The sequence below is a fragment of the Macrotis lagotis genome, chromosome 6, assembly GCF_037893015.1.
Source record: "Macrotis lagotis isolate mMagLag1 chromosome 6, bilby.v1.9.chrom.fasta, whole genome shotgun sequence".
NCBI classification, from domain to species: domain Eukaryota; kingdom Metazoa; phylum Chordata; class Mammalia; order Peramelemorphia; family Peramelidae; genus Macrotis; species Macrotis lagotis.
In genome coordinates this window covers 197,026,441-197,053,833 of record NC_133663.1, presented here as the reverse complement: position 1 = coordinate 197,053,833, position 27,393 = coordinate 197,026,441, and the positions used below count along the sequence as shown (strand labels likewise).

Here is a 27,393-nt window from a genome sequence, read left to right as displayed (position 1 = left end):
GAAAGCTAAAAGTCAAAATATAGAATCCCAGATGTGGTCTTGGGAAGGAATATTCTTTTGCTGAAACATATCCAAGAAAAAAGATTTATATTTCAATAGAGATCACCATTGATGATGATGATGTTTGTCCTTCATTCTTGAAGAATACCATGACTTCAGGAAGATGATGCCATGACAAGTACATGTATTGGATTTGAGTGAGAGGGTGCTGTGCTAAGTCACCAGCCTCACTTTCTCCTCCAGAATCATCTGGGTCTAGTGACCAGATATGAATCAGATTGATTGATTGGAAATTGCTCTGAATGTGAGACCATCAGGGTTAAGTGACTTGCCCAAGTTCATACAAATATTAAGTGCCATGTGTCTGAGGTCAGATTTGAACTCCTGCCCTCCTGACTCCAAGGCCAGTGCTCTGTCCACTGTGTCATCCAGCTGAGGCAATCTGGGTAGCACAGTGGATAGAGCACTGGCCTTAAAGTTAGGAGGATGGAAGCTCAAATCTAGCCTCAGACACTTGAGATCACCATTAAATAATTTGTAAATGCAAGATAAGAAAAATCTGGCTTAATTGTGATAGAGTAAATTATATCCACTCTGAAGATCACATGATTGATTTTTGAACGTCTAAGAGAGAATGAGTCACCAAGAATGGAAAAGAAAAGACTGGATGGTTCATCCCCAATTATTTTAGGAGAAAATGAAAATTTAAAGAAGCACATATTAGAAAGTCTTGACTTAGCATTGATAGACTGAGCAGGTTTAAGCTGTTACATTAATTGTATTACCAATAACTGATCAGCTGTACTCTAATAATCAAAAATTAAAATTTGAGAACTTTTTTCTTCTTCCTTCAGAACAGGTATTAGAGGATTGTAAATACCTTGGACTGTTTGATATCTCACTTGCATTTATAAGAAGGTAAGTACAATGCTTGACAAGAAAGGTCCTGAGAAGTTGTTTATCATTCTTAGAAGGGTTAACATATCTGAATTCTATTTGAAACTTTCATTTATGAAAAAATTCTAATACACAATTATTTTAAAATCTTAGGATATTTAATGTTTGGCATGGCATCCTGTTGGATGAAATGGATTTGTCTAACCTGGGAATAAATGTTTTTTGGGGAATCCATTAGAATTTTGCTACTTTGAAATGAAGTTTTATAACTGATGAAATTAATTGCTCCAAGAAAATTTTGTTTATTCCGTAAATTGCTAGTATTCTGTCAGGGAAAATAATCTGTATCTCTCTAGATGGGTATAAAGTAGATGCTTTAAAATACAGGAGTTAAACGAGTATTCTGACTAGCAGTCTTGATGTTTTGACATTGATTTAAATAAGCATTTTGAGAAGTATATTGAGTAGATCAGATACCACTCTGAATTTCTTGAATTTTTATGATTGTGTTGCTAGAAAAATATAGACAACAAAAAGTTTCAGGAGTTCAATTGATTGAATATGAAAGAATTCACTTAAAAGATCATTTCTGACCCAGAAGAATTTAGGAACAAAAAAAAGTTTATTTAAGTATTTCTGTGGTTAGCAGAAGTTAAGAGAGAGAGAATAGGGGATTAGTAGCAGCAACCACCACAAGGGAATAAAAAATAAATAAGGATGTAAGGGCATGAGGGGTTATCTGAGAGAATCATGCTCCCCAAGAGCTGATTGGCCTCCCAAAGGAAGACAAGCAAATGAATTGAATAGTAGTTAAACTTTTAAAGGAGCAGGAATTTGAGATAATTAGTTATATGTTGATGCGTGCAATAACTCAGAGAACAGAGATGAGGTAATTCGGGATTTGTAGATGAGAGGTCTAGCTCAAAGATCAAAGATGGGTTCTTAAGAACATGTAGTTGAGGGGCTGTAACTCAAATATTTCATCCTTTCAGAGTAGGGCAAGGATTCACTGTTTTGTTGACAGGGACTTGTCTTGTGCCTGGGGGCAGGGATTTACCCTAGAGACTTTGCCAGGGAGGTGCAAAGTACATTACTAAAAGTTCACTGACCTCATCTTGACAGCTTGGCAATGGGATGGGGGTCAATGTTAATATAAGACCAGGTCAAGAAGGGTTAATTATTTGATGTGGTCATCAAAGAAGGAACACATTAATTATAGAACATATTTCTTTGTCCAATATTTGCTCTATTACAATTTCATTGGAATGACTTTAAAAATTTCAGGAACTCCAATAACTATGTTGACTCAAAGACTGGAGAACATTATTAATATTCAATAGCAGGTATTTTTAAAAATACAATTCAATTAGAATTTGATCAATGCCAACTATATGCAAGGTATTCTTCTAGGTGCTCAGATACTATAAAGATAAAAATGAGATCATTCCCTCTTATAGTTTATAAGGGGAATAGATATGTATACAAATATTTGAATATATAGTAAATACAAACGGTTTTTTCAGTTGTTATGATTTACAACTATGAATTCATTGTTATAAGGCATTCTCTCATAAGAAAATGTTATTCAATTTATAGTGCCATAGAATTGTCTGGGAACACTAAGAGATTAGGTGACTCTCATAAGAATCTACTATCACAATATTGAATGGAATATTCCCAATAAAACATTTCAGGGTTAATATTCCTATTGACGTCCTCTCAGGGTTAAGAAACATTAAAGAAAGAACAAATTATTGTTTTTAAACTATTTCTAGAAGAAAGCCTCTTGATATTCCAGATAGGTGGCTCACTCTCCTAACTTTTGATAAGACTACTTTTACTGACTACTAGACTTTTTCCCATGAGAAAAACCTTGCATTCCAAAGAATCTCATAAGACTCCTCTTGTTTGATGATAGACTGTTCCTAGACCTTGCATTCCAAGACAAGTTACATTGCTTCAATAAAATAATTATAATCCTGAAGATTATTCTCACCATCTGGATGGTGAAGTAATATTTTATGAAAACCTTTCATTCTTTTCTTTGTTGCTGGAGAAGATTTTCACAAATAGAATGTAACTCTGAAGAAGAACCAATGAGTTGACAAAGAGGGATGATGGGGAGGAGGAAGGAATTGAATTAGGCCATAAAAACTTGCTTGATTGTCAATTCAGGGCAGCTCCTTGATCTTCACTACCTTTGTGAGACTTGGAGTGTGCCCTTTTCTTGAGAATAGCCAAAATAAACTTTTTTTCCTTTTTTGCTCAGAAGGGTCTCTCTATTTCTAAGTGGATTTTTATCCCACACAATATGAAATAGGTAGGACTCAAATTTAGGTTTTCCTAGTTCTAAGGGAGACCATGAGACCAGATTGTCTCTTTTATTCAAATTAAATTCAATAGAGTGAGATTTCTGAGAGTTTCAGGAAAGGAAGTATCGAGTAAGTGAGAATTAAAGTTCAGGAGAAGTCAAAAGACAAAGTAACTCTTCAAAAACCAGGACCTTGAAATGGAATTACAAGTACAAAATTCTTTTCATTTCATCATTCCCTTTTGTGACTTTTCTTAGCAAAGTGTGTTGAATTAAATTATACTGATTTTTGAGCTGAGGAAAAAGAAATACTGTAGGATTCACCTGTTTGTAATTTCCTCTTTATGGTGTTTTTGAGGGTGAGGTGGCAATCAAGTAATGGGAAAAAGAGAAGTTGCTTAGTTAACTTGTTAGTAATGAATATTGTTGGAACCACCAAGAGTCTGATTCCTGATTGAGCCAGCATTATAGAATAACTATATTACCCTTGTTCCAAATGCACTGAAACTTACTATGATCTTTTGGATAGTGTTCAGATGTCAAGAATCTAAACAAAAATCTAGGCCTGGGGAACTTTAACTCAAGATTGCCCTGTGATATTTTCTTTCATATGAACTTTGAGTTAATCTACCATAGCATCTTATCTTCTCTTTTCCCTTGCAAAAATCAATCAAATAATCAACAAGTGCTGTTGCTACATATCTTCTGTATGCTAAACATTACATACACTCGTGAAAAAGAGAAAAAATCTTTCCTCTCAAGGAGATTATATTCCATAGGAGAAGGCAGCACATGTCTATATTAGCATACACATACATCTTACATATACATATCTGTGTATTTATGTAGTTAGGGAAGGTAGACCCTTGCCACTGGGCAGATCAGGAAAGTCTTAATTGTTTGAATTGTTCAGTGTAATAGAGACAGGAAGGGAAAGGAAGTAGAGTAGTAGATAGGCACCAAGATGGAGAGGAAGCAATAGAGTAAAAGATGTATTGACAATTGGAAATTAAGTTAGGCTCAAGACAAAGGGTCAAAGAAAGGTCAGGAGTTGGGGAATTCAATAATCCATTAAAAGAAGTTTAGCAAGTGGAGAATGGTCAAAGTCCTGAAATGGAAGGAAGTCAAAAGTGGTAGTCTCATGATAAACCAAAATAACAGCATAAGGACATTGGTCTGCATTCTTTGTGACCAAACTACATGTACTTTCTTCTTAGGAAAAAGTATTTCTTAAAACTGAGGTTTGGGAGCGCTGGGATATTGCTGAAAGAAAAACTCAAAAAAAATTTTTGGTAGTTATTTTGTCCAGTTGGGAGAGTTGTTTGGTGTCAATTTCTGTGAACCAAGAAAAGTTTAACTTTTGTGCCCAGTTGTCTCCTATTATTATTTTTCCTTTGTTTTTGATTTTCTGTTACTCAAAATCCTGGAGTCTGAATGCTAACATCTGTCTGTAAATGGCCTGCCCTCCTAAGTATCAAGTAGTTCCTTTTACTTCCAAATTGATGTTCATGCTTATTTATTATGTTTCTTTTTTATGGCACTGAAATTTGATGTCAAGTGAATTAGGTCTAGGATGTATAGCTTGGGGCATTAATTAGATATACTTCTCAACACTTAGCAATCAACCTTTATTAATCAAATACATGTTAATATTACTTTATATTATCTATTAGATAATACAATAGATAATGTAACAAATCACAAATCTGATCTCCTAAGACTTCCCAGTAAGTGTATCTTGTACTTAAATTCTCAATGACAGCCAAAGCTCATATCTCCCTATCCTAGAATAATTTTATACTTGTTCTAAGAACTTAAAGATAGCAGTGACATTTTTTTTTATCTCTTTCCTTGATTCTATACTATGGAGTCATTTTTAGGATGGGAAATACTACTGGCAATATGTAGAATCTTCTCATAATAATTAAGCAATTATTTTTTTATTTTGACATTAATGTAAAAATTTTTATTCCATTCCAATTATTACTTCATTTGAACCCAGGATAACAGTAATTCAATACATTTCCTAGGCCAATCTGAGACCTTTAATTTTCTATTTTACCTGTAGTGAAGGAGGTCTGGGGTCTCAGAATCTCTGAAACCATATGTTTAGGTCTAGATTTGGTGTTTCTTTTCATGTCCTTTATTTCCTTTTCTGTATCCGGTATTAGGATCATTTATGAATCAGATCTAATATATGGTGACCTCAATTCTAATTGTGCTGTTTCATTAATTTGTTAGGAGAAGTTGGATAAACTTAATAAGATGACAAATAAAGTCCAATGCCAAAATTAAATCCTAATTTATCCTAATTTGTCAGAACTCATAGGTGATAGCTTCAATTTGGTTTGATTGATTTAAATTTAAAATTGTGGAAATGAAAAATTTCCTCAAATTTTCTGCAATACTGTCCTAACTCCTAGGCATTTCTTTTGGTCCACAATGGAAGATTATGACAATTGACATAAATGAAGTTTTTACCCTATTTGGGCAAAAAAATATCTAATTTTATATTTCTGTCATTGAGAAAGTAAAAGTGAATTCCACTTAACTTTATTTTTCTACTTTGAAGAACACCCTTTTAAAATTTGCATTGTCTTTTTTAAAGATATCTTATTTTTAAAATTTTTGTTATTTACTTAAGGCATTGGGGTTAAGTGACTTTCCCTAGGTCACACAGCTAGGCAATTATTAAGCTTCTGAGGTCGAATTTGAACTCAGGTGCCCCTGACTCCAGGGCTGGTGCTCTATCCACTGGGCCACTTAAATTTCATACCAATGTCAAAACAAAATTTTTATTTTAATTCTCTCTCTTCTGACTGATCAATACAGAATAGATTTTCTGAATTACAAATTTTTAGTTCACATTATATTTTGATTCAATATTCCACTTTTCCCCCCAAAACTGCTACTTACTCTATTCTCTACCTCTGTGTTCAAAATCACAAATCAAACCATCTTGAGAATTACTTTCCTTGAACTTCACTGAATTTCTCCTTTGAAAATTAGTATACTTTTCCTATGTATCTCAAATTCATTGCAAAATTTTGTTTTTCTCATGATCAGAGATTCAACTTTCAGGCAGTTTTTCATTGTGCCAAATAAAATGATCTCATTTTGATTTCTTACTTAAATAATAATAGCACTATCTAATTTAATTCCTTTTTAGGTTCATGTGCTTCTACTTTACCTAGGTAATCAAAATAATCTGCTATCAATGATAGAAAACCATGATGATTTTGTCAAATGAAATTTTATTTTTTTCCAAATGATTGTTTTTTGATTCAAGCAATCCTCTTCCTTCCCAAGTTGGAGAAATGAGTTAATTGTTTCTTTAGGAAGACTTAAACCCTACGTAAAACTCCAAAACTTCAAAGTGTAAAACTGTTTTGGTTTTTATTTTGTTTCTTTGTTTTATCCCTGCTTTTGAAGTTACTTTTAAAATGTCTGCAGTTCTACTTTAAAAACTGATTTGGTGAAGACACTTAAATCTTTCATTCTCCACAGAAAGAAGAGAGTGGCAGAGAAATCTAGGGCCTATTTGTATACAAATTAGATTACATTTCAGTCACCAAAAAACTACATCCCCTTGAGAAGAACAAAGATAGGAAAGGTAGTCAGACTGGATCAAGTAGAGGAAATTGGAGTTGGAGCTGACATTGTTGTGAAGACATCACTGAATCAAAAGATATCTGAAAGAATTTAACACAATTGGTAAGCAAGGGGGGAAAAAACTCCCCAAACCTAAAACCTCCTTAATAACAACAGAAAAAATTTCTTTTTTTTTTTTTTAGCTTTTTGTGAGGCAAATGGGGTTAAGGTGGCTTGCCCAAGGCCACACAGCTAGGTAATTATTAAGTGTCTGAGACCAGATTTGAACCCAGGTACCCCTGACTCCAGGGCCGGTGCTTTATCCACTGCACCACCTAGCCACCCCCAGAAAAAAATTTCAAAGGAACATCAAAGATTACCTCTTGCATATCATATCTATACAAAACTATGAGAGAGATCATTGTATTAGGTGCTTAATTAAATGTTTGTAGAATTGAATCAATTGACAGAGACATTCCTTTATTGACTACTTATTTGAGTTGCTGCTTAGGTAGCTTTGGATCATCAGAAGATCTTAGATTGACAGCTAGAATAGTTTTTTTTCATTATCTAGTTTAACCCTTTCATTTTACAGATAAAGAAACTGGTCCAAAGTGAAGCAGGTGGAAAGAAAGTAGCAGGAGACAGTGTTTGAATACAGAAGACAGTATTTGAATGTAAAACTTCCCATTCCAAATATCATGTATGAGCACCATACTAGTCTGGGGAAATTCACTCTGATTTACCTTATCAGGAGAACTGTAGGATTCTCTGAGGGCTGGGATAACTAATCTGTTCACTCTTAATATATATGTGTATATACACATATATATTCCTAATTTATAAAAAAGCTTTCTTCTGTTTAAAGGAATTTGAGTTCAACCTATTGAAGACTGACCTTGACTTCTTTGAATAAAATCATTCAGTGATTTCAGTGAATCATTTATGAGTTACCTCTTCTTCCATAGGAACTTCAGCTAGGGATTGATTGACTTGGGTCTTTCTTAAAAGGTTGATCCTTCACCTGGAAGATGGTTACTTCCCTGAGAGTGTGGCTTCAGAAAGGACTGAAGAACAGTAAATATGGTGCTTGCTGCCCAACAACTCCAAGAAAAATGCTAGGAAGAGAACAGAGATCTGTATATAACATTTGTAGACCTGACCAAGGCTTTCGATACCATCAGATGTGAGGGTTTATGGAAAATTATGTCAAAATTTGGTTACTTGAAGAAGTTCTTCAGTATTGTATGTCGATTTCATGACAGCATGCTTACCCAGGTTCTGGATAATGGATGATGCTCTTGGAATTTCCCAGTCACCAATGCGGTAAAATAAGACTTTGCACCCATGTTTTTTAGCATGACACCTTCACTGAGGATGAACATGGCTTCAAGGACAGCTACTGCACTGATGGAAGATTCTTCAACTTGAAAAGCCTACAAGTCAAGACCAAAGTGGAGGGAGTGTTGATGCATGATCTGTTTGAAGATAATTTTGCACTCAGTGCAGCTTCTGAAGCTGAGATGCAACAAAATATGGACCGATTCTCTGCTACTTTTGCTAATTTTGTTCTAACAATTAACACCAAGAAAACACAGGGGTTCCATCAGCCAGCACCACACCATCCATATGTAGAACCATTGATTACAGCAAATAGAGAAGTTCTGAGTACTGTGGACAAGTTCATTTACCTTGGCAGTATCTTCTCCGAGAAGATACACTTTAACAATGAGGTTAACACACATATTGCCAGAGTTAGCTCAGTATTTGGGAGGCTCTGAAAGAAAGTATGGGAGAGAAGAGATATTAGACTGAGTACCAAACTGAAGGTATACAGAGGCATTGATTGCTGAACTCATTGTTATATGCCTGGACAGTCTACCAGTGCCATCACTTCCATCTAAATTTCTTAGGAAGATTCTGAAGATCACTTGGCAGGAGAAGATACCAGATACTGAGGTCCTTTCTTGAGCTAAACTGCCTAGTATTCCAACATTTCTACAGAGAATGCATATGATGGACTGGACTATTCTATGGAGAACTTACACAGGGCAAGTGCTCACAAGGGGATCAGAAGAAATGATACTGAGACACCCTAAAGGTCTCATTGAAGAACTTTAGAAGTGATTGTACAGAATGAGAGATACTAACACAGGACAGTCCAGCATGGTATGTCTTCAGCAGTGAGGGTGTTGCACTCTAAGAGGAAGATAGAATTGAAGCAGCTCAAAGGAAACATGATATTCATAAGTTTAGAGTACCCACCCCAAGTGTTCACATGGATTATTTGTGCCTGACACGTGGTAGATACAGTAATTTGTCTCAATCATAGTGGTATCATTTTGGTCTTTTTTGATAATCAAGGACAAGAACCAACCAATCATCCACATGATTTACATGAGGAACATCTCCTATCTATCCAACTCTTTTTGTATTTTGTTTGCAACAGAATTTAATATATCAAAGGGGATGTGTGCCTAAAGAAATACTTGCTTTTCATTCCAGGAAAAGGGAAAGATTCTGTACCAGTCCTTTGGGTGGCCTCCAGACCAATTTCTTCAAACTTGATCCAGAAATTCAAAATAAGAGTAAATTGTCTAGATAAACAAATATTATTTAAGGCAACTGACCAGAAAGAATTGAGACATTTTTGTAATTTACTAAAACAATTTCTAGATGTTGATATTATATCTTAAGTGTTTATATTCTAAGGGAAAGAATTATGGTGTGAACCAAGAGAACAATAGACATATTAAGAACAACATTGTGAGATGATCAACCCTGATGGATGCAGCTGCTCTCAGCAGTTCAGTGAACTAGGAAAACCCTATTAGATCAATTGTGGACAAAGCTATCACCATCCAGAGGAAGAAAAAACAAAATGAAACAAAACAAACAAGAATACTACATTCACAGGGCAGCTAGGTGGTGTAGTGGATAAAGCACCGGCCCTGGAGTCAGGAGTACCTGGGTTCAAATCCAGTCTCAGACACTTAATAATTTTACCTAGCTGTGTGGCCTTGGGCAAGCCACTTAACCCCATTTGCCTTGGGAAAAAACCTAAAAAAAAAATAATACTACATTCACAAAAAAAATCTCATGTATTTCTTTCTCTTAATCCTCATACCAAAAACAACTAATCTGTAAATATGCTTAACACAAATGTATATGTAAAATATTAACCTGATTGTTCACTGCTGAGGGGAGGGGAGTGGTGAGAGAGGGAGGAAATACATTTTGTAATTTAGAAATATACATAAGCATATGGATGAATGTTGAAAAACTTTCATAACATGTATTTGGAAAAATAAAACATCCATAAAAAAAGAATTACAGTGTATCAGTGTTTTTTCTTCATGCTAGAGCAACATTGATTTTGGACTAAAATAAACTTTAGTGGGAAATTTTGTAGGCGGGTAAATGGAAATGACATGGGAATGAAGAGGTTTTTAATTTAGTTGTTTCCCATTTAAATCCCGAGAAGTGGTGTCTAATGGCTTAGAGTAAGAGTCAGAAAATTTGGAAACTGTCCTTAGATGGATTAGTTAATATCAGTGCATTCACTTTGGTTCCTTAATTTGGGTGAGTACAAAATTGTTTTCTGTATATAATATAAATCTAGTTAAGAGGAATAGTGATTTCAGCAATTTAAGAGAAAAAATTAGAAAACTTTCAAGAACTATTATGGTATTTTAAAACTGTATGTATTTCTACTACTGAATTCGAACCTCTAATATCACATTCTCATATTCCCACTCATACTATTTTAAAGGGGGGAGTACATTTTCTCACAAAATTTCTTCTTGACAGGTGTACCAGAAGCAAAAGCAGCTATTCTGAAGTTTGGTGAGTGAAAGAGGTACAAATGATTTTTGACACAAAGTAGTTTGGATGATTCAATTTGCTTAAAATGGGGGTGCTCCAAACCTTTTCACTTGTATTTATACTTTGGAAATATGTTTGTGTGTATATGGTAGAGGGGAAGGAAGAGAAATTTATGAGTCCCTTGGAGAGGGTTAATGAAGATTGGATTTACAGTCAGGAGAAAAACATGGGTTTGAAATCCAGCATTAACATTTTCTAACTGTAGAAACATGGGAAAATCACTCAACTTTTTCTGAGTCTTTGTTCTATCATTCATAAAATGAAGCTAAAAATACCTGGGATACCCACGTAATAGGGTTGTTTTGAGGCTCTTAATGCAAAATATTTAGCAGGGAGGTACTCTGGAAGGGTTTGCAAAGATCACTGACAGGATTCATTTATAAGTAAAGAGATTATGAAGTTCTCTGATCCAGAAGTGTAAGAAAGGGTATAAATGGGGCAGCTAAGTGGTGCAGTGTAGGCCCTAGAGTCTTGAGGACCTGAGTTCAAATCCAGTGTAAGAAACTTAATTGTCTAGCTGTGTGACCTTGGTCAAGTTACTTAACCCTATTGCCTGAAATAAAAAAAAACAAATTTAAAAAGAGCATAAATTTAAAATCACAGGTTATTGCAAAAAAATTTCAAATTAATTTACAGAGTTCTTTAAGGAAGCAGCAAGGTAAAGAAAGTGAGTTTCTTTTTCAAGAAGATCATGAAATTTGAAATAGATAGGACACTTGCATATTCGCAATTCAGCTGAGGACAGAAGCAGGGCAGTCAGGCTTTTAAGGGGGAAAGAAGAGAAGGTTGGAACGGTTGTTAGTGGTTGGTCTGAGTCTAGAAGTACAGTAAGGAGGGGACAGATCTTTTTAAAGGAAGTCTAAACCACCTTCTGTGCAGGAAGAGAGTCAGGGGGAGGGGTCAAGGAGTGGCCAACACCTTGCATACACCTTGGCAGGGGAAAGGGCAAGGGAGGAGAGTAAGAGTGGTTTAGTGCACGATGTGTCCAGGGAGTTTATCTTTCTAGGGGCCTTAAGGAATTTTAGTATCTTAACTTGGAGGTACCACATTGAGTTATTTTTATCTTAGCTTGGAGGTACCAGGTTCAATTATTTTACCTTAACTTGGAGGCAGCAAGTTCAGGTGTTTTACCTTAGCCTGGAGGTGCCAAGTTTGGGTGTTTTATCTTAGCTTGGATATGCCAGCTTCGGGAATTTTACCTTAACTTGAGGGATACGAGAGACTACAGATTTGCTGGGAATCAGAGACTTTGTTAGCACAAGGTAGAATACAGAAGGATTAACAATTTTAAAGATTTTAACACAGTGACTATTTGGTGTTAATTTAGGAGGGGGGTCTTGTTAATAGGAGGTTTGCTGTAAGTGAAAGGTTAATAGAGAAAAGGATTCTAAGAGTATAGGGGAAAAAAAGGAATTATAACATTTGTCCAAATTGTAATATTTGTCTCTAATATAGAAAAAAAGAAAAAGATTAAAATATTTCTCTCTCAGTCCAGAGTTGCCCTGCTTTGCTCTGATAAGGCAATTTATGTAAATTTCCTTGTAAACTGTATAGCTTATATTTGTCAATTATTTTTAAATCATACATACACAATTTGTCTGAATAATTTCTAATAATTTCCCCTTGACTCTGAGAAATTTTTTATCTATGAAAGATTTGATAAAAGTTCGATGGGGGCAAGAAGAGTTATCATATTTTCCTTTACAACACTTGTGGTCAGAAAACCTAGCTTCAAACCCTAATTTTTCTGCTTATGAACAATTGGACATTCACTACTTAAACTCTCTAGAATTTGGTTTCATTCTACAAAATGAACATTTTAAACCCTGCAGTATCTACCTCAGAAGGGCTTTGTAATGATCAAATGAAATAATGCATATAAATTACTTTTAAAATTGTAAAGTGTTTTAATTCTTTCTTAATATATACTTTGTCAACATTTTCAACACCCTAAATGTAAGGGATTAAGTCATTGAAATACATCCATAGTCAGAAGAATCAAGGGATAAAAGGATCATTGATTTAGTTCTGGGAAGGACCTGAAGCTCATTCGGTCCAATTCCCTCATTTTCCAAATGAGGAAACTGAATGACAGAAATTTGCTCAGGTCCAGGTCAAAAGCAGGCTTTGAACCTATAGCTTTGATATGAAAAGTCTAAAATGTTGCTTTGTTGGGCCAGCAAGAATAGAATTAATTCTGGGTAGATGAGATAATATTGGGGTAAATCAAAATACATTTTTAAAGTATCTAATATATTTCTAAGGCACTATTATAAGCTTTGAATTTACAAAGACAAGAGATAGACTCTTCTCTAAAGGAGCTCACAGTCTAATGGAGGAGGCCACATGCAAACAACTTTGGATGAACAAGTCAGGGAAGCCAAAAGGTAGAACTATGAGAAGGAAGAAAATTCCAAGTATAGGAGACAACCAGTGAAAAATGCACAAAATTGAGTTATAGAGTGATTCATTCATTATTCAATATGAATATAATTTCATACATGATAACTATTATCTCCATCTCAATGATTTTCATGTGTGCAAATATCATTTCCTATGTTCTATAGGCCTTGCAGTGCACTCCAGCAATCTGGTAGCTGAAGACCTTTGCCACCACATGTTACCAGTTTCTTCTAGTGTTCATTATTTAATTGAATTGTACTAATTTGAACAAAATGGAGTTTTGGTACTTCCTGACTTTATCAGCTCTCTTCATAGCAGGAAATCAAGGTAAGATTCTGTCTATTGATTTAAAAAAAACATTTTATTTGGCCTTAAATAAAACTAAGTTCAGATATTTTTTACTTTATGTTAGAGTATTTACTAGCACTAAGTTGGCAAAGCAAAGATTCTTTTGTGTTAGATAGTTTTCATTCAGTCTTGTTGCTTTGGGACAAGAGACCAATTTGAATGTGAACTCCAGACCTAACTGCCATTTGTGATTTTGGACAAGTCACTCAAATCAGTCATTTTACTTTTCTGTTCCTCAGTTTTCCCCATCATAATAGAGAGAGCAGGTCTCTTTTAGATGTCTTCAGCTCTAAAATCATTTGAGTCTTAGAAAAGCAACTTTTCCATTGAAATGTTCCAGTGAATCCAGTTACAAATTATGGTGGCATCACAGCACTAGAACTGGTAGAAAACTCAGAGACCCTCCAGACCAATACTTTTATTTTCCAGATGAAGAAAGGAAAAAAGCAACCATCTATTAAAGTGCTTACTCTATGCCCATTTTTAAAGCACTTTGCAAATATTACGTCTTTTGATCTTCACTAATCCTTTGAGGTGGGTGCTATTATTATTTAATTCCTTTTTAACAATTGAGGGAACTGAGTTAAAGGACTTGCCTAAGGTAACATAGCTTAGTCTAGATTTGTACTTAGGTTATGCTGATTCCAGATCCAGTGCACTGTCCTCTCTGACACCAATTTGCTTCTGAAGCTTAGGACAATTAAGTAAGTCATCCAAAATAACACAAATTGAAAGCATCAGAAGCTGAATTTGAACCTGGGTCCTCTGACTCCAGAGCTTATGATAATTATGCCTTACACTGTAACAGTACACAGTACCAGCTGAATGATTATTTACCTTGCCATTCTTTAGCATCCTTTCATAACTGGATTGCATTTTCATTTCTGATTCAGCTGTAAATGAAAATTCTAGCAGGAAATATTTTTCAAAACTATATGGAGAGGGGTCAGCTAGGTGGTGGTGGATAGAGCACTGGTCTTGGAGTCAGGAGTACCTGAGTTCAAATCTGGCCTCAGACACTTAATAATTACCTAGCCGTGTAGCCTTGGGCAAGCCACTTAACCCCATTGCCTTGCAAAAACTAAAAAAACAAAACAAAAAAAAAAACCTATATGGAGAGGAGGCAGCTAGGATTACACAGTAGATAGACTGTTATGACTGGAGTCAGCAAGACTCATCTCCTTTAATAGCTGAAAGACACTAGACAATTCATAACCCTGTTTGCTTCAGTTTTCTTATCTGTAAAATGAACTAAAGAAGGAAATTGCAAACCACTTGAGTATCTTTGCCAAGAAAATCCCAAATCATGAAGAGCTGGAGATGACCAAAATGATTCAGCAGCAACAACATTCACAGTGGAGTGTCTTTTTTTTTAAATATGTGATTTTGTTTAATCTGTTTTCTTCATTTATAGGTAAAACCTATAATGCAATGGAAAATGAGGCTTTAATTGTGCCATGTCTTGGCTCAAAAACACTTAAACCTGAATACCAAGTTTATTGGACTTACTATAAATCTAATAAAAATATTACTACCATAAAAAGAAATAGGATATATTCCTCGGGGAATGAACTCAAATTTCTACCAACTTCAGTGAATGACTCTGGAATATATAATTGCACTATAAAAAGGTATGTAGACCTAAGAGGAAAATAATAAAATAGGCAACCTTTAGGCAATCAACTTATGAATGTCATTTTGATTTCTGTCTTGGTAAGATTCTCTCAGATAAAAGAAAGCAGAAATAAATTGATAGAGATTCTGCCTTGCAGTCAGAAATACTGGAGTTCAAATCCTGCCTGTGAGACTCATGGAAATCTATTACTCTCTCAGTGCCTGAGACAACTCTGACTGCAAATTGCAGAAAAGGTAGTGACTGGCATTGGCATAGGGACTTTCTTCATCTGGTAAGATTCATCTTCTTGAGTTCAAATATAACTGTGTGACCCTGGGCAAATCACTTTACCCAGTCAGTTTCCTCATCTATAAAATGAGTTGGAGAAAAAAAATGGCAAACCACTCCAGGACCTTTGCCAAGAAAACCCCAAATGAGGTCATGTAGAATCCAACATGACTGAAAAAAAAAGACTCAAAAACAATTGGTAAATTGGTGAAATTAAAGCAGTCTCTAATCCTGGCATTCTCTCATTCTTCTTCTGGCTATTTCTTTAAGTAGTTTCGTCTTTTCTGTCTCCATTAAACTGAACCTAAAACTAAATTCCCTTCTGAACCTAAAATTATTGTAATTTAAAACCACCTCCAGGGATGTTGCCAATAAATCTTGAAATAAATGGTTTTTACCTGAATCTGAATGATGTATGTGAAGCTTAGTAGAAAAAGAACCTAGCTTTACCAATTACTGAGGGACCTTAGAAAAAAACTTAACTTTGAATTTGGGGAATAAATAAGAATGAAAAAATAAGGAAGTTCTGAGGGACAAAAATATAAAAAGCTGGTAAACTTGAATTTGGAATGATCAAAGTAACACTTTAAAACAGATTAAGTTCAGTGAGGTAACATGAGAAATATTCTATTGTATTATATTTTTTCATTTTGATTTTTATCTATTCTGTATATGAGAAAGATAAGCATGTTTTTGAGAAAAGTAGATAGAATGTTATCTTTAGGTAATAAAAGAATTACTTATGCTTTAAAGATTTAAAAGAATTTTCTTTGCTAATCTACTGTCGCTTGCTGACCAAAATGTCAGTTTGAGATTTTGTATTTTGAGATTTGTGTATTTACATTTTCATTTTTTTCTTTTGTTAGTTTGGGGACTATTCTATTTCTTTTGTTTAAATTTTTTTATTTACTTTTAATTTGTGAAATAAAACAAGTATTTCCATAACATAATGTGATAAAAAAAGATGATTGCACATAGAACTGCAAATCTATTATATACAACTTGATATTCATCATATCTATATCTATATCTATATCTATATCTATATCTATATCTATATCTATATCTATCTAATCTATATCTATCTCTATCTATATGGGTGGCTAGGTGGCGCAGTAGATAAAGCATTGGCCCTGGAGTCAGGAGTACCTGGGTTCAAATCCGGTCTCAGACACTTAAAAATTACCTAGCTGTGTGGCCTTGGGCAAGCCACTTAGCTCCATTTGCCTTGCAAAAACCTAAAACAACCCATTTCATATCTATCTATCTATCTATCTATATAATAAAATTATCATATAAACTTTCCCCCCTTTGGTTCTCTTCTCCTCCCCATGCTAGAGATGTCTACTATTAGAAACAAATATGTATATCTTTAAATTCATCTATACATACTTCTAGTTATCAGTTATTTCTCTGAATACAGATTTATTTCATTTACTTAGTTACATATGTTATCAATATAACAGTACTTAGCTAGTAATTCCTGATAGTTTTCTTAATTTATTTTATATTTGTTATAAGTTCTGATTTCAAGTTTGGGTTATTTGATTTTTCTCTTTCCCTTTATAAAAATAAAATCTTTCCATTGTTTCATTGGTAATTTTTTTTAAAAGCTCCCATCAAACTTCCATTAGTTTTATTGGTTTTGTTTAATCAATTTAATTGTTCTGTTATTTTCTATTTTATTAATATCTGTTTTGATCTTGATGCTCTCTCTCTTTTTCTGCTTTCAATTGAGTATTTAGTTCACTTTCTAATTTAAACAGACTGAACTCATTGAGGAATTTAATCCTATGAATTTGCCTCTAATTCAGCTCTTATCCCTGCTTAGTTGGAGCATTGCAAATTTCTCCTAATTGATTTCTCTGCTTCCAATCTTACCTATTTCCAAATCATCCTCCAAACAACTGCCAAACTGATACTCCTAAAACACATGTCTGACATTATTATTCCTTTGATCATCAAGAATTCTTCAGTAGCTGCCTATTGTCCCTACCAATGTATTTATCATTCATTAGTTAGCCAGAGAACACAGTTGTCTTTGAACCATGGCTTTTACTGGCATAATATAGTCAATCTTTTTGGTTCCTGGGACTTGTTCCCAAACTGTATAGTACAAGATCATGTATACATTTTGCTCCAAATATAAGAGGAAATTAATTGCAATATTAGTCATGTTGCAAATTATAGACAAATTTAGAAATGAAATCTTAAATAGTACATGAAGATCATAACACAATAAAGCTAGTGATAAGAATGTGATCAAAAAGTACGTGGATATCAATACAGTTTTTGCTTTAAGAAGCAATTATTTGGAGAGGGAATCATGAGGGAACTTTAAAAAAATTGAGTGTCCCAGTCACATTGAGAGTGTCAAACTCTAAGTACCTCATTTGTAAATTGTTCAAGGGTATGAGTGAGACTTTGTATATAAAATGATTATTAATGGACTTATTTGGTGTACTTCTCACCAGGACACATCTGTGCTATGTTGGGCATGTTTCCCTGTCACTTAGTCATGATCTCCACTTTCTTGGGAGCTTGCCTCTGGTACTGCTGTGTGCACTTATGTGGCATGGATGAGACTTTAGTCAAGATAGATTATGAAGGACAAATCAATTAGTTGCTAGAATTAATGGAAAATTAATTGAATTGTGGAAAGAGCTAGATTAACCTAAAAGAATCAATTAATCAAATCTGAACCAGAATGGTTCCCCTCTTTTAAATTCTGACATCCTACTGTGGGCACAATCTTGAGCTACTCCCTAATCATTTTAGAGACAAAGTCACTCATACCCTTGAACAAGCTACAAATGAGGTACTTAGAGTTTGACACTCTCAATGTGACTGGGACACTCAATTTTTTTAAAGTTCCCTCATGATTCCCTCTCCAAATAATTGTTTCTTTAACCAAAAATTGTATTGATTTCCACATACCTTTTGATCACATTCTTATTACTAGCTTTACGATGTTATGATCTTCATGTACTATTTAAGATTTCATTTCTAAACTTGTCTATAATTTGCAACATGACTAATTTTGCAATTAACTAATTTCCTCTTATATTTGGAGCAATATATAGATATGATCTTGCATTATTTTCATATATTTATTAAATTTAGTCTCTTTAAATCTCTATTTAAAGATGTATCATATATTCCAAATTTATGCTATGTTACATTTACCATATTTGTAGAGTATAGTACTGTAATCTCCTACTATTATTAAATTTCAATCTTTTTATTTTTCAGAAGACAATAATTAACTTTTTCTTTATATGTTTAACCATTATTCAAAATTAATATATTTTTAAGGTACCTTTGTGCATGATATGATTTCTTTTTTTTAATTGCAAGATATCTTACCTGAATTTACATATTTCCTTGAGTAAATTGTAATGTGATGTTATAGTCTGTAAGATTAATTATCTTGATATCTTTTGGTTTATCTTGTACTTATCTTGTTCTCTTTTGGCATTAGACATATTTCTTATAGGGAATATATTTTCTGAGTTTTATACATTCTTGTGATTTTTATAAAGTAGTTTAATCCTTACATAACTTTAGTGTTTTCAAATTTATCTTCTTCTTTGTCAAATTGTAATATAATTTTTCAAAGGAGATTCCTTAACTATAGCACTTTATTTCTTCTACCATTTCTGATTCTATTAATTATCACTATTCACCTTTTACAGTATCTTTTTCCTGCTTTTCTTTTCCCATAATATATTTTTTAAATCACATTAATTTGTTCATTGTCTCTTGGGTGAATTTTCATTTTCTTGTAAGGATTTTTGGCAATTGTTCAGAATTTCAATTGAGTTTTTTTCAAAGGCAGATTATAAAGAGGCAGATTTGATTACAAATTTCTTCTTCAACTGAGTACTATTTTCCCCTTATATAAGTTTCATAAAGGTAAAAATAATGAATAATGCCTATGTTAGGTTTATTTCCTTTCAGAATGCTCAGTAGCCACTTTGGGTTAAAATATTTGATTTTGATTCCTCTTTTTTTTAACAGCCCTAAATTCTCTATTGGTAGATATGTGAATATTACAATATATTCCAAACCTCAAGGTTGTAATGTCCCCAAAGACCTGTTATATATGCAAGCAACAGGAACATATATAAGATCAATGATATTTTGTCCTACAGTTGAACTCTATAATGAAACAGCACATGTGGACTGGTTTAAGGTAAGCTAGAAATAGAAATGACATCAACTGATTCTAGATAATTAATTTAGAGAATTAAGTCTAGCTACAAATTGAATACAATTTTATTTTTCAGGATTGTAAAGCCCTCAAAGGACAAGATTACTTTGCAAAGGCAGATTACCTAATCATTAAACGTCCAACAGCTGCTGATGCAGGCATTTATACCTGTAAATTCATTTACAATGAAAATGGAATCAATTATAATGTCACTGCATCTAGGCCACTTATAATTCAAGGTAAATTGCTATATGTTAGTGAAGTCTTTGATGAAAATAGTTTTTTTAATATGCTCTTTTAAGTCAATTCCCTTCTCTAACCCATGTCATGTTCCTTGACCATCTCTAATGCTATTATTAAGAATGGGTGTCTCCAAATCATAATTATTATATTTTCCATACCATTTGATTTCATCAAGCTAAGTGGTTTTAGTAGTTGAGCCCCTCTAAACTAATTGGATACCTTATCTTGCATATTGGGAAACTGAGGCTAATAAAGACTAAATGACTTGTCCAAGGTCACAATACTTGTAATTAGGTCTTTTGACTCCAAATCCATCACAATTGAGTTTGGTCATAGTGAAGAATGAATGAACACTAATAGGATTTTAGTTAAATAAGTATTGAAAAATGAATTGGCTTCAGTTTTTATAGGATCATGAATGCCAGGCTAAGGAATTTATATTTTTAAGACATATTTTATTTTTCAAGGAATGGGAAAACAACTAAAGTTGTTTAGTAGTCATGGTCATAGCCATGCATTCAGAAGATTCCCTGACAACTATGTGAAGGATAATTTGAAGAGAAAAGAGAGGAAATGAATTAAGAGAATAATACAGGTAGGAGGTGGTGGTTAAGAATTCAACTATGATAGTACCTGTGGTAGTAGATGAGAAAGGGCAAAAGAAAGAGATATTGCAGGGCAGCTAGGTGGCACAGTGGATAGAGCACCAGCCCTGGAGTCAGGAGTATCTGAGTTCAAATACAGCCTTAGACATTTAATAATTACCTAGCTGTGTGGCCCTGGACAAGCCACTTAACCCCATTGCCTTGCAAGAACAACAACAACAAAAAACAAAAACAAAAAACAAAAAGCAAAAAAACCCCAAAAGATATTGTGGTGAAATTGTCAGTATGACTTGGCAATAGGTTGGGTGAAAGGATAAGGAAATCATAAGTCAAGAATGACTAAGAATTTGAATCAGATAATGATGGGGAGTTTAGAAGAGAGTAGATAATGAATTAGGATCATGAGGAAGATAATGAATTCAGTTTTGAATTTACTAATGTTCTGGATATCCAGATGGAGATATCCAACTAACAGAGGTCAGAGCTGGAGATAGAGACATGCATATCATCTGATAATAGGGATAACTAGTCTTAGAACATAAAGTTTCAAAGCACAAAAATTTAGAAATCAAGACTAAGAACAAAGTCTAATAAGGAGCCTCATCTCAGACACTTACTAGCTGTGTGAGTCTGGATAAGTTAACCTCAGTTTCCCCATCTGTAAAACAGTCTTTAAGAAATAGTAGAAAGAAGATCCAGAAGAGATGAAAACCACTCTATTGTATCCTAGAATCTTAGAGAGATATGAGAAGTGATGAACTGTATTGAATACTTTAGTAAGCTAAAAAATAAAAACAAAAGTGAGGACTAATAAAAGATTTCCTTGGTTTTGGTGGTAAGAAAATCATTAATGATTTTTTAAAAAAAAGTTTCTATATAGTTGTAGGAAGGAGAGTCCAATTGTACAGAATTGAATGAATGTGGTAAGGGTATTAAAACTGATTGTAGAGAATTCTTCCTAGAAGTTTGGCAAGAGAAGTGAGATCTGATGATTGCTTAAAAGGACATCAAGGTCAAGGAGATGTTATCTTTGGAGATACTGTATAATTAGATAGAGTCAGGAGGACCAGAGCTCTAATCTAGCCTTATACACTTACTAGTTGTGTGACCTTGGGCAAGTCTCATAACCCTGCTTGCCTCAGTTCTTCATCTGTTGATTGAACTAGAGAAGAAAACTGAAAATCCCTTCAGTATCTTTAACAAGAAAACCCTAAATGGAATCATGGAAACTCAGATATGACTAAAATGATTCAATGACAACAAATGATAAAAGGAATTTTAAAAAATTCACTTTAAGTTTAAATATGACATTATCCTCTAGAATTTTCAAGAGGAATGAGGAAAAAGTCACGGCGGAGTGTCATGAATTTCAGGAAGGCAGGTTTCACTAATATAGTCTGGTCTATAAGATTAAATCATATCATCTGATATATTTGCCACTTATTTATGAAGACGACAGGGTATAGCAGATGGAGGGCTCTTCTTAGAAAGGAGGCACCAAAGGTAACTAGCACTTATTAAGTGACTATTATAAGTTAGGTACCCAAAACAACAGAGTAAGGTAGGTGCTATTATTATGCCCATTTTTACAGTTGAGGAAACTGGGATAAACATAGGTTAAATAACTTGCCCAGGGTCACACTTCATGTCTGAGGTCAGATTTGAACAAAAATCTGGACCCAGGGCTTCATCCATTATACCATCTAGCTGTCCTGGTATTGGAAAGACTTGCTTTCAAGTTCCACTTAAGAGATATATTGTCACTGTGATCTTGAACAAGTTAATTAATCTTTTAGAGCTTCAAATAACTCCTCTAAAACTCTTAAATTGCTGAGAAGTTGCCAATGTGTATCAGTAAATTGTAGAATTTGAAAATGAAAAAGACCTTAGAAATCAGCATCATCATCATAACTACTCTTTTGCAGATAAGGAAAACAAATTCTGGAATATCTTGGTTATGGTTAAACGATTGAAAATGAAAGAACTGGGAGTTCTATGCTAGAAATTTCCTATAAGAATAAAATCACAGGTAGACCAAAATGAACAAACAGACAAAAAACTTTAAAATGAAAACAAACATTGGAGACCTTTGCCTTTAATTTCTTTAAACTGATCCATTAAATCTCCATTAGAGCCTTTGACAGTGCCTTTTATAACTTTCTAGATTCAGACCTAGATTTCAAGGATTAGCAGTTAAATGTTGTAATTTGTAATACTGAAAACCAAAATTTCAAGGTTCTCTTTTCCTTTACTTTTGAGGTGAAAGTAATTACTCTATGCTTCCAGAAATCATTTACCCTGTGAACCATGGCTTTGAAGAAGTAGAGCTTGGTAAGAATTTCTGCAAATGTTCATGGTGGACTGAAAGGTTGAGGATTATGTCTAATAACTTCTAGGTTACTGAGCAGGTTCCTCACAATTGCGCTACTAGGAATTAGGTAATAATAATGTCACACATATTGGAAGTCTGGAAAATATCAGAGCATTTCCTGATGTCATTTGATATAGCATGAAAATAATAAGTCTTAGTTCATATGACTCCAAATGAATGAATGAATAAATTAAAAATAAAGCATTGTGCAAAGCCCTGTGCTATGTGCTGGGGATTACTGATACAATAGTTAGACAATCCCTGCTCTCAATTAGCTCACATTCTAATGGAACATGAAAGGAATCAAAAGGCTGCCAGAAAATAAAACTTGATAGTAGCTGTGGAATATACCTAACACATTCTTCTGCTCCTTATTAATGGTTTGTTTTTCAAGGAAATCTTTATTTGTAAACTTGCTTCGGGCAGGTTATCTTTTGACATGCTTCATGGTCTAATTGGAAATTGTAGTTGCAATAGTGAGTAGTGCCAGGGTAAAAATGCAAGGGATTTCTGCAGTTGACATTATTTTTAAAATATATTTTTGTTTGAAATAAAGTAAATTTGGTGCCAGTGGTGGAAAAAAAAATTCATGAGGATTTAGTGGTAAATCTAGAAGGGACCTTTAAGACCTTCTAGTTTTCAGTCATCCTTAACCCAGGGGCCATGGAAACCTCTTGAGGCCCATTGAAAAATTGCAGGCAGTCCATAAACTCACATTGAAAAAATGATACATTTTTATTTTTACCATTTCTAACTGAAGGTTAGCTTTTCCTTCAATTTTGAATATAAACCATTATTCTGAAAGGACTCATTCAGCAGATGACTCAAGGAATCTATAACATATCAAAAAAAAAAAAAAAAGAAAAGTAAAGAAGTCCTGTTCTAGTCCAACTCATCTATCATTTTTTTTTAACATAAGAAAACTGAGGCCAAGAGAAGAAAAGTGATTTGTCTAGGAGTGACAGCTATTAAACAGTAAGTTGAGGATTAACATGTGGGATTTTTAGCTTGAAAATCCAGTGTTCTTTTGGGGGGAAAGTAATTTATGCCTTTTATTATTATTATTTATTAGATGCAATATGGAATAGTGGGGAAAAAGACTGACTTTGAAGTCAAGAACAACTAAGGGAATCTCTCAGACAGCTAGGTACAATGGAGAGAATGCCAGGTTGGAGTCAGGAAGACAGAGTTCAAATCCAGCCTCAGTAACTTATTGAGTGACCTTAGACAAATCACTTAACCCTGTCTGTCTCAGTTTCCTCATCTATAAAATGAACTGAGGAGGAAATGGCAAACCACTCCTATATCTTTGCCAAGAAAACTCCAAATGGGATCATGAAGAGTTGGAAACATTACCACCAACAACAATAAACACAATATGCATAAACATATGTGTATATAGTCTTTTCCCCTTCAACTAGATTAAAATCCTCTCCAGGTCAGGGACCATATATTAAATCTCTGGGTATCCCCAGTCTTTACCACAATACTCTATCCCACAGTTGCTTATACAAAAAAGAAAAACAATTTGTTATTGATGAAGAAATCCTAACTCCGATAGGACAATCTTTTAAAAGAATTACAAATTTTAAAAGAATTCAAATTACAATTTGAAGTTTGAAGGGGCTCTAACAGTCTTCTAGTCTAATTCATACATAAAAGAAATCTCCATTATCACATTTTGCAAATGATCACACAATGAAGAGAAGCACATCACTTCTCTAGTCATGCCATACAACTTTCAGAGAGCTTTAATTGTGTTAGGAAGTTTTCCTTTACATAAAGATTAAAATTTCTTCCTTACAATTTCCCCTCATTATTTCTGCTATTATCCTCTGGGTCAAAACAGAACCAATAAAATCCCTTTTAAAAAAAACAAGAAAACAGCTCTCTCATCTGCCTTTGTGAAGATTCTGGTTGTCCTTCTCTGGATATTCTCCAGCAAATCAATGTCTTTCTTAACCTGTGACTTTGTATTAAACAAAATAATTCAAATATTATTTGATTATTTTGGAAACTGGGCAACTAGGTATTCTGGAGGCAGGAAGACCTGAACTCAAATTTGACCTCACACTTTCTAATTTGTGACCTTGAGTAAATCACTTAACTCTATTTGTCACAATTCCCTCATTTGTAAAATGAACTAGAGAAGGAAATGGCAAACCACTTCAATATCCTTGCCAAGAAAATCCCAAATAAGGTCATGGAGAGTCTGACACAACAGAAGCAATAGAACAATGAGAGAGTATAGAAACACTATAACCTCCCTATTCTTGCAAACCGTGTACTTCTTAATGAATTTTAAGTACAATAAAACTTCATTTCAGAATATTAAACCCATTCTTCACTTTGAAGGGTATTTGTAGAAAATGTTTAAAACAGGCATATTAATATACTCTTAGTGGAACTGTAAATTGGTACAGACATTCTGGCAAGCAATATGGAGCTATGACCCCAAAGTCACTAAATTGTACATCCTCTATGACCCAGAAGTACCATTATTAGGTCTATACCCAAAAAGACTAAAAAACAAAAATGAGGACAAAGATCCATATGTAAAAAAAAGGGGGAAAAACATGTATAGAAGCCCTTCTTTGACAACAAAGAACTATAAATGAAGGGAGTACCCATCAAGTGTCAAATTGGCTAAAAAAACTTAAGATAGATGAATGTAATGAAATCCTCATCATAAGAAATGAAAAAAGGAATGCTCTCCATGAAACCTTAGAAGACTTAATGTGATGTGACATAAAGTGAGCAAAACCAAGAGAATTTAAGCAATAATACTGCAAAAACGAACTATTTCAACATTGTTATTGTCAAAAGACAGTGGCTCTGGTCTGTACAATGGTCTGTATTGATTTCAGACCATCAATCAAGTAGAAGAAATATTGGATGCACAGGTAGTTAGGTGGTACAATGGATAGAGCACCAGTCCTGGAGTCAGGAGGACCTGAATTCAAATTTGAACCCAATGCAGAGGGGAATAAAATATAAAACATATTTTCTGTCCAATATTTCTCCTTTTCCCCCCAATACTGAAGAATATTAGCCATGCTTTGACACAGAGGTGTTGGATTCAATATGAAAGAAAAAGATATACATTTTTGGACCAATGTGGGAATTTGTCTTGCTTGATCAAACATATATTTTTTAATATATCTTATTTCCCTTGAATGACATGTATTTATTTATCTATTTGTTTATTTATCTATTTATTTATTTTTTTGGAGGGGTGTTTTGCAAGGCAATGGGGTTAAATGACTTGCCCAAGGTCACACAGCTAGGTAATTATTAGTGTCTGAAGCCACATTTGAACTCAGAACCTCCTGACTCCAGGGCCTAGGTTCTATCCACTGCCCCACCTAGCTGCTCTGAATTGCATGTTAAGACAATTTTTAACTTAAAAAAAAGTTCTGAGTTCCAAATTCTGTTCCTTCATCCCTTTCTCCCTCTCCTCCTTTTCCCTGAGATGGTAAGTAAAATATAGGCTTAATATGTGCAATCATGTAAAATATTTTCAGATTGGTCATTTTGTACAATAAAACTCAAATAGAAAAAGAATGAAAGAAAGAAAACTAAAAATAGCCTGCTTCAGTCCATATTCAAACAATATCAGTTCTTTCTCTGGAGGCAGATAATCTGCTTCATCATTAATCTTTTGGGATGATCTTGGATCATTGTGTTGTTGAAAATAGCTAAGTCATTCATAGTTCTTCATTGTACAATATTGGTGTTACTGTGTAAAATGCTCTCCTGGTTCTGCTCGCTTTGCATCAGCTCATGTAAGTCTTTCTAGATTTTTCTAAAATCATCCTACTTGTCATTTCTTCTAGCACAATATTTCATCACAAATGGCAACTTATTTAGCCATTCCCCAACTGATGGGCATCTTCTTGATTTCCAGTTCTTAGCCACTACAAGAAGAATTGCTACAAATATTTCTGTACAAATAGTTGACCATTAATATTTGTTAACATGAGTTTTGTTTTTCTCTCCTTACCTCTGTGAAGAAGGGGAAAGCAAAACATAGAAAATAAAAGTTTGTTCATTTAAAAATGAGATAAAATGTATGAGGAGAGAGAGAGAGAGAGAGACAGAGATAATGAATGCATCAATGACACTTTTTATTTCTGTCTAGGCACTAATGTGAGTATGCCATGTAAAGTTTGTTTTGGAAAAGGCTTACAGATGATAAAGACAGCTGGATGGTGTATTAAAGAAAAGAACCTTATTAACTGCAACAAAAATTCCCGATTTCAGGAGGAAAAGAATGAATCAAAGTAATATTTAGTTGTACTTAAATATTTTTCCTTTCATGAATTTTGCAACTTACAGAATAACTACTAAAAGTAACAATTTGGTTTCTTAGGTTGAATGAGAATTTAAACTGTATAACCATCATTTTAAAAATATCCAATGTGAAGAAAGAAGACCTTTCCTTGGAATTTAATTGTTGGGCCTTGAATGAGCATGGAGTGAAAGAACATAGCATAAGAATCAGAATAAAAAAGACAAGTAAGAAGTAAAGTCTACTGATGTACCTGTAGAAGTCTTGGGGATATTTTTGACTCTTGTCATATATTTGTTTCTTCTGGGCAACAAGCTTGGTTTAGTTCCCTC

The 27,393-nt window shown here is 33.9% G+C and overlaps 1 protein-coding gene across 2 annotated transcripts in view; it reads left to right on the top strand.

Annotated features, from left to right (window-relative positions):
• Window positions 1-27,393, top strand: part of IL1RL1 (interleukin 1 receptor like 1) — a 74,144-nt gene that overhangs the window by 30,694 nt on the left and 16,057 nt on the right. For both annotated transcript variants that reach the window (XM_074192215.1, XM_074192214.1), the window contains exons 2-10: window positions 855-6,922; window positions 10,610-10,645; window positions 13,252-13,414; window positions 14,850-15,066; window positions 19,359-19,533; window positions 19,628-19,790; window positions 22,659-22,730; window positions 26,912-27,053; window positions 27,143-27,288. In XM_074192215.1, the coding sequence (XP_074048316.1) occupies window positions 13,360-13,414; window positions 14,850-15,066; window positions 19,359-19,533; window positions 19,628-19,790; window positions 22,659-22,730; window positions 26,912-27,053; window positions 27,143-27,288 (970 nt within the window). In that variant the 5' untranslated portion in view covers window positions 855-6,922; window positions 10,610-10,645; window positions 13,252-13,359. The remainder of the gene's footprint in view (window positions 1-854; window positions 6,923-10,609; window positions 10,646-13,251; window positions 13,415-14,849; window positions 15,067-19,358; window positions 19,534-19,627; window positions 19,791-22,658; window positions 22,731-26,911; window positions 27,054-27,142; window positions 27,289-27,393) is intronic.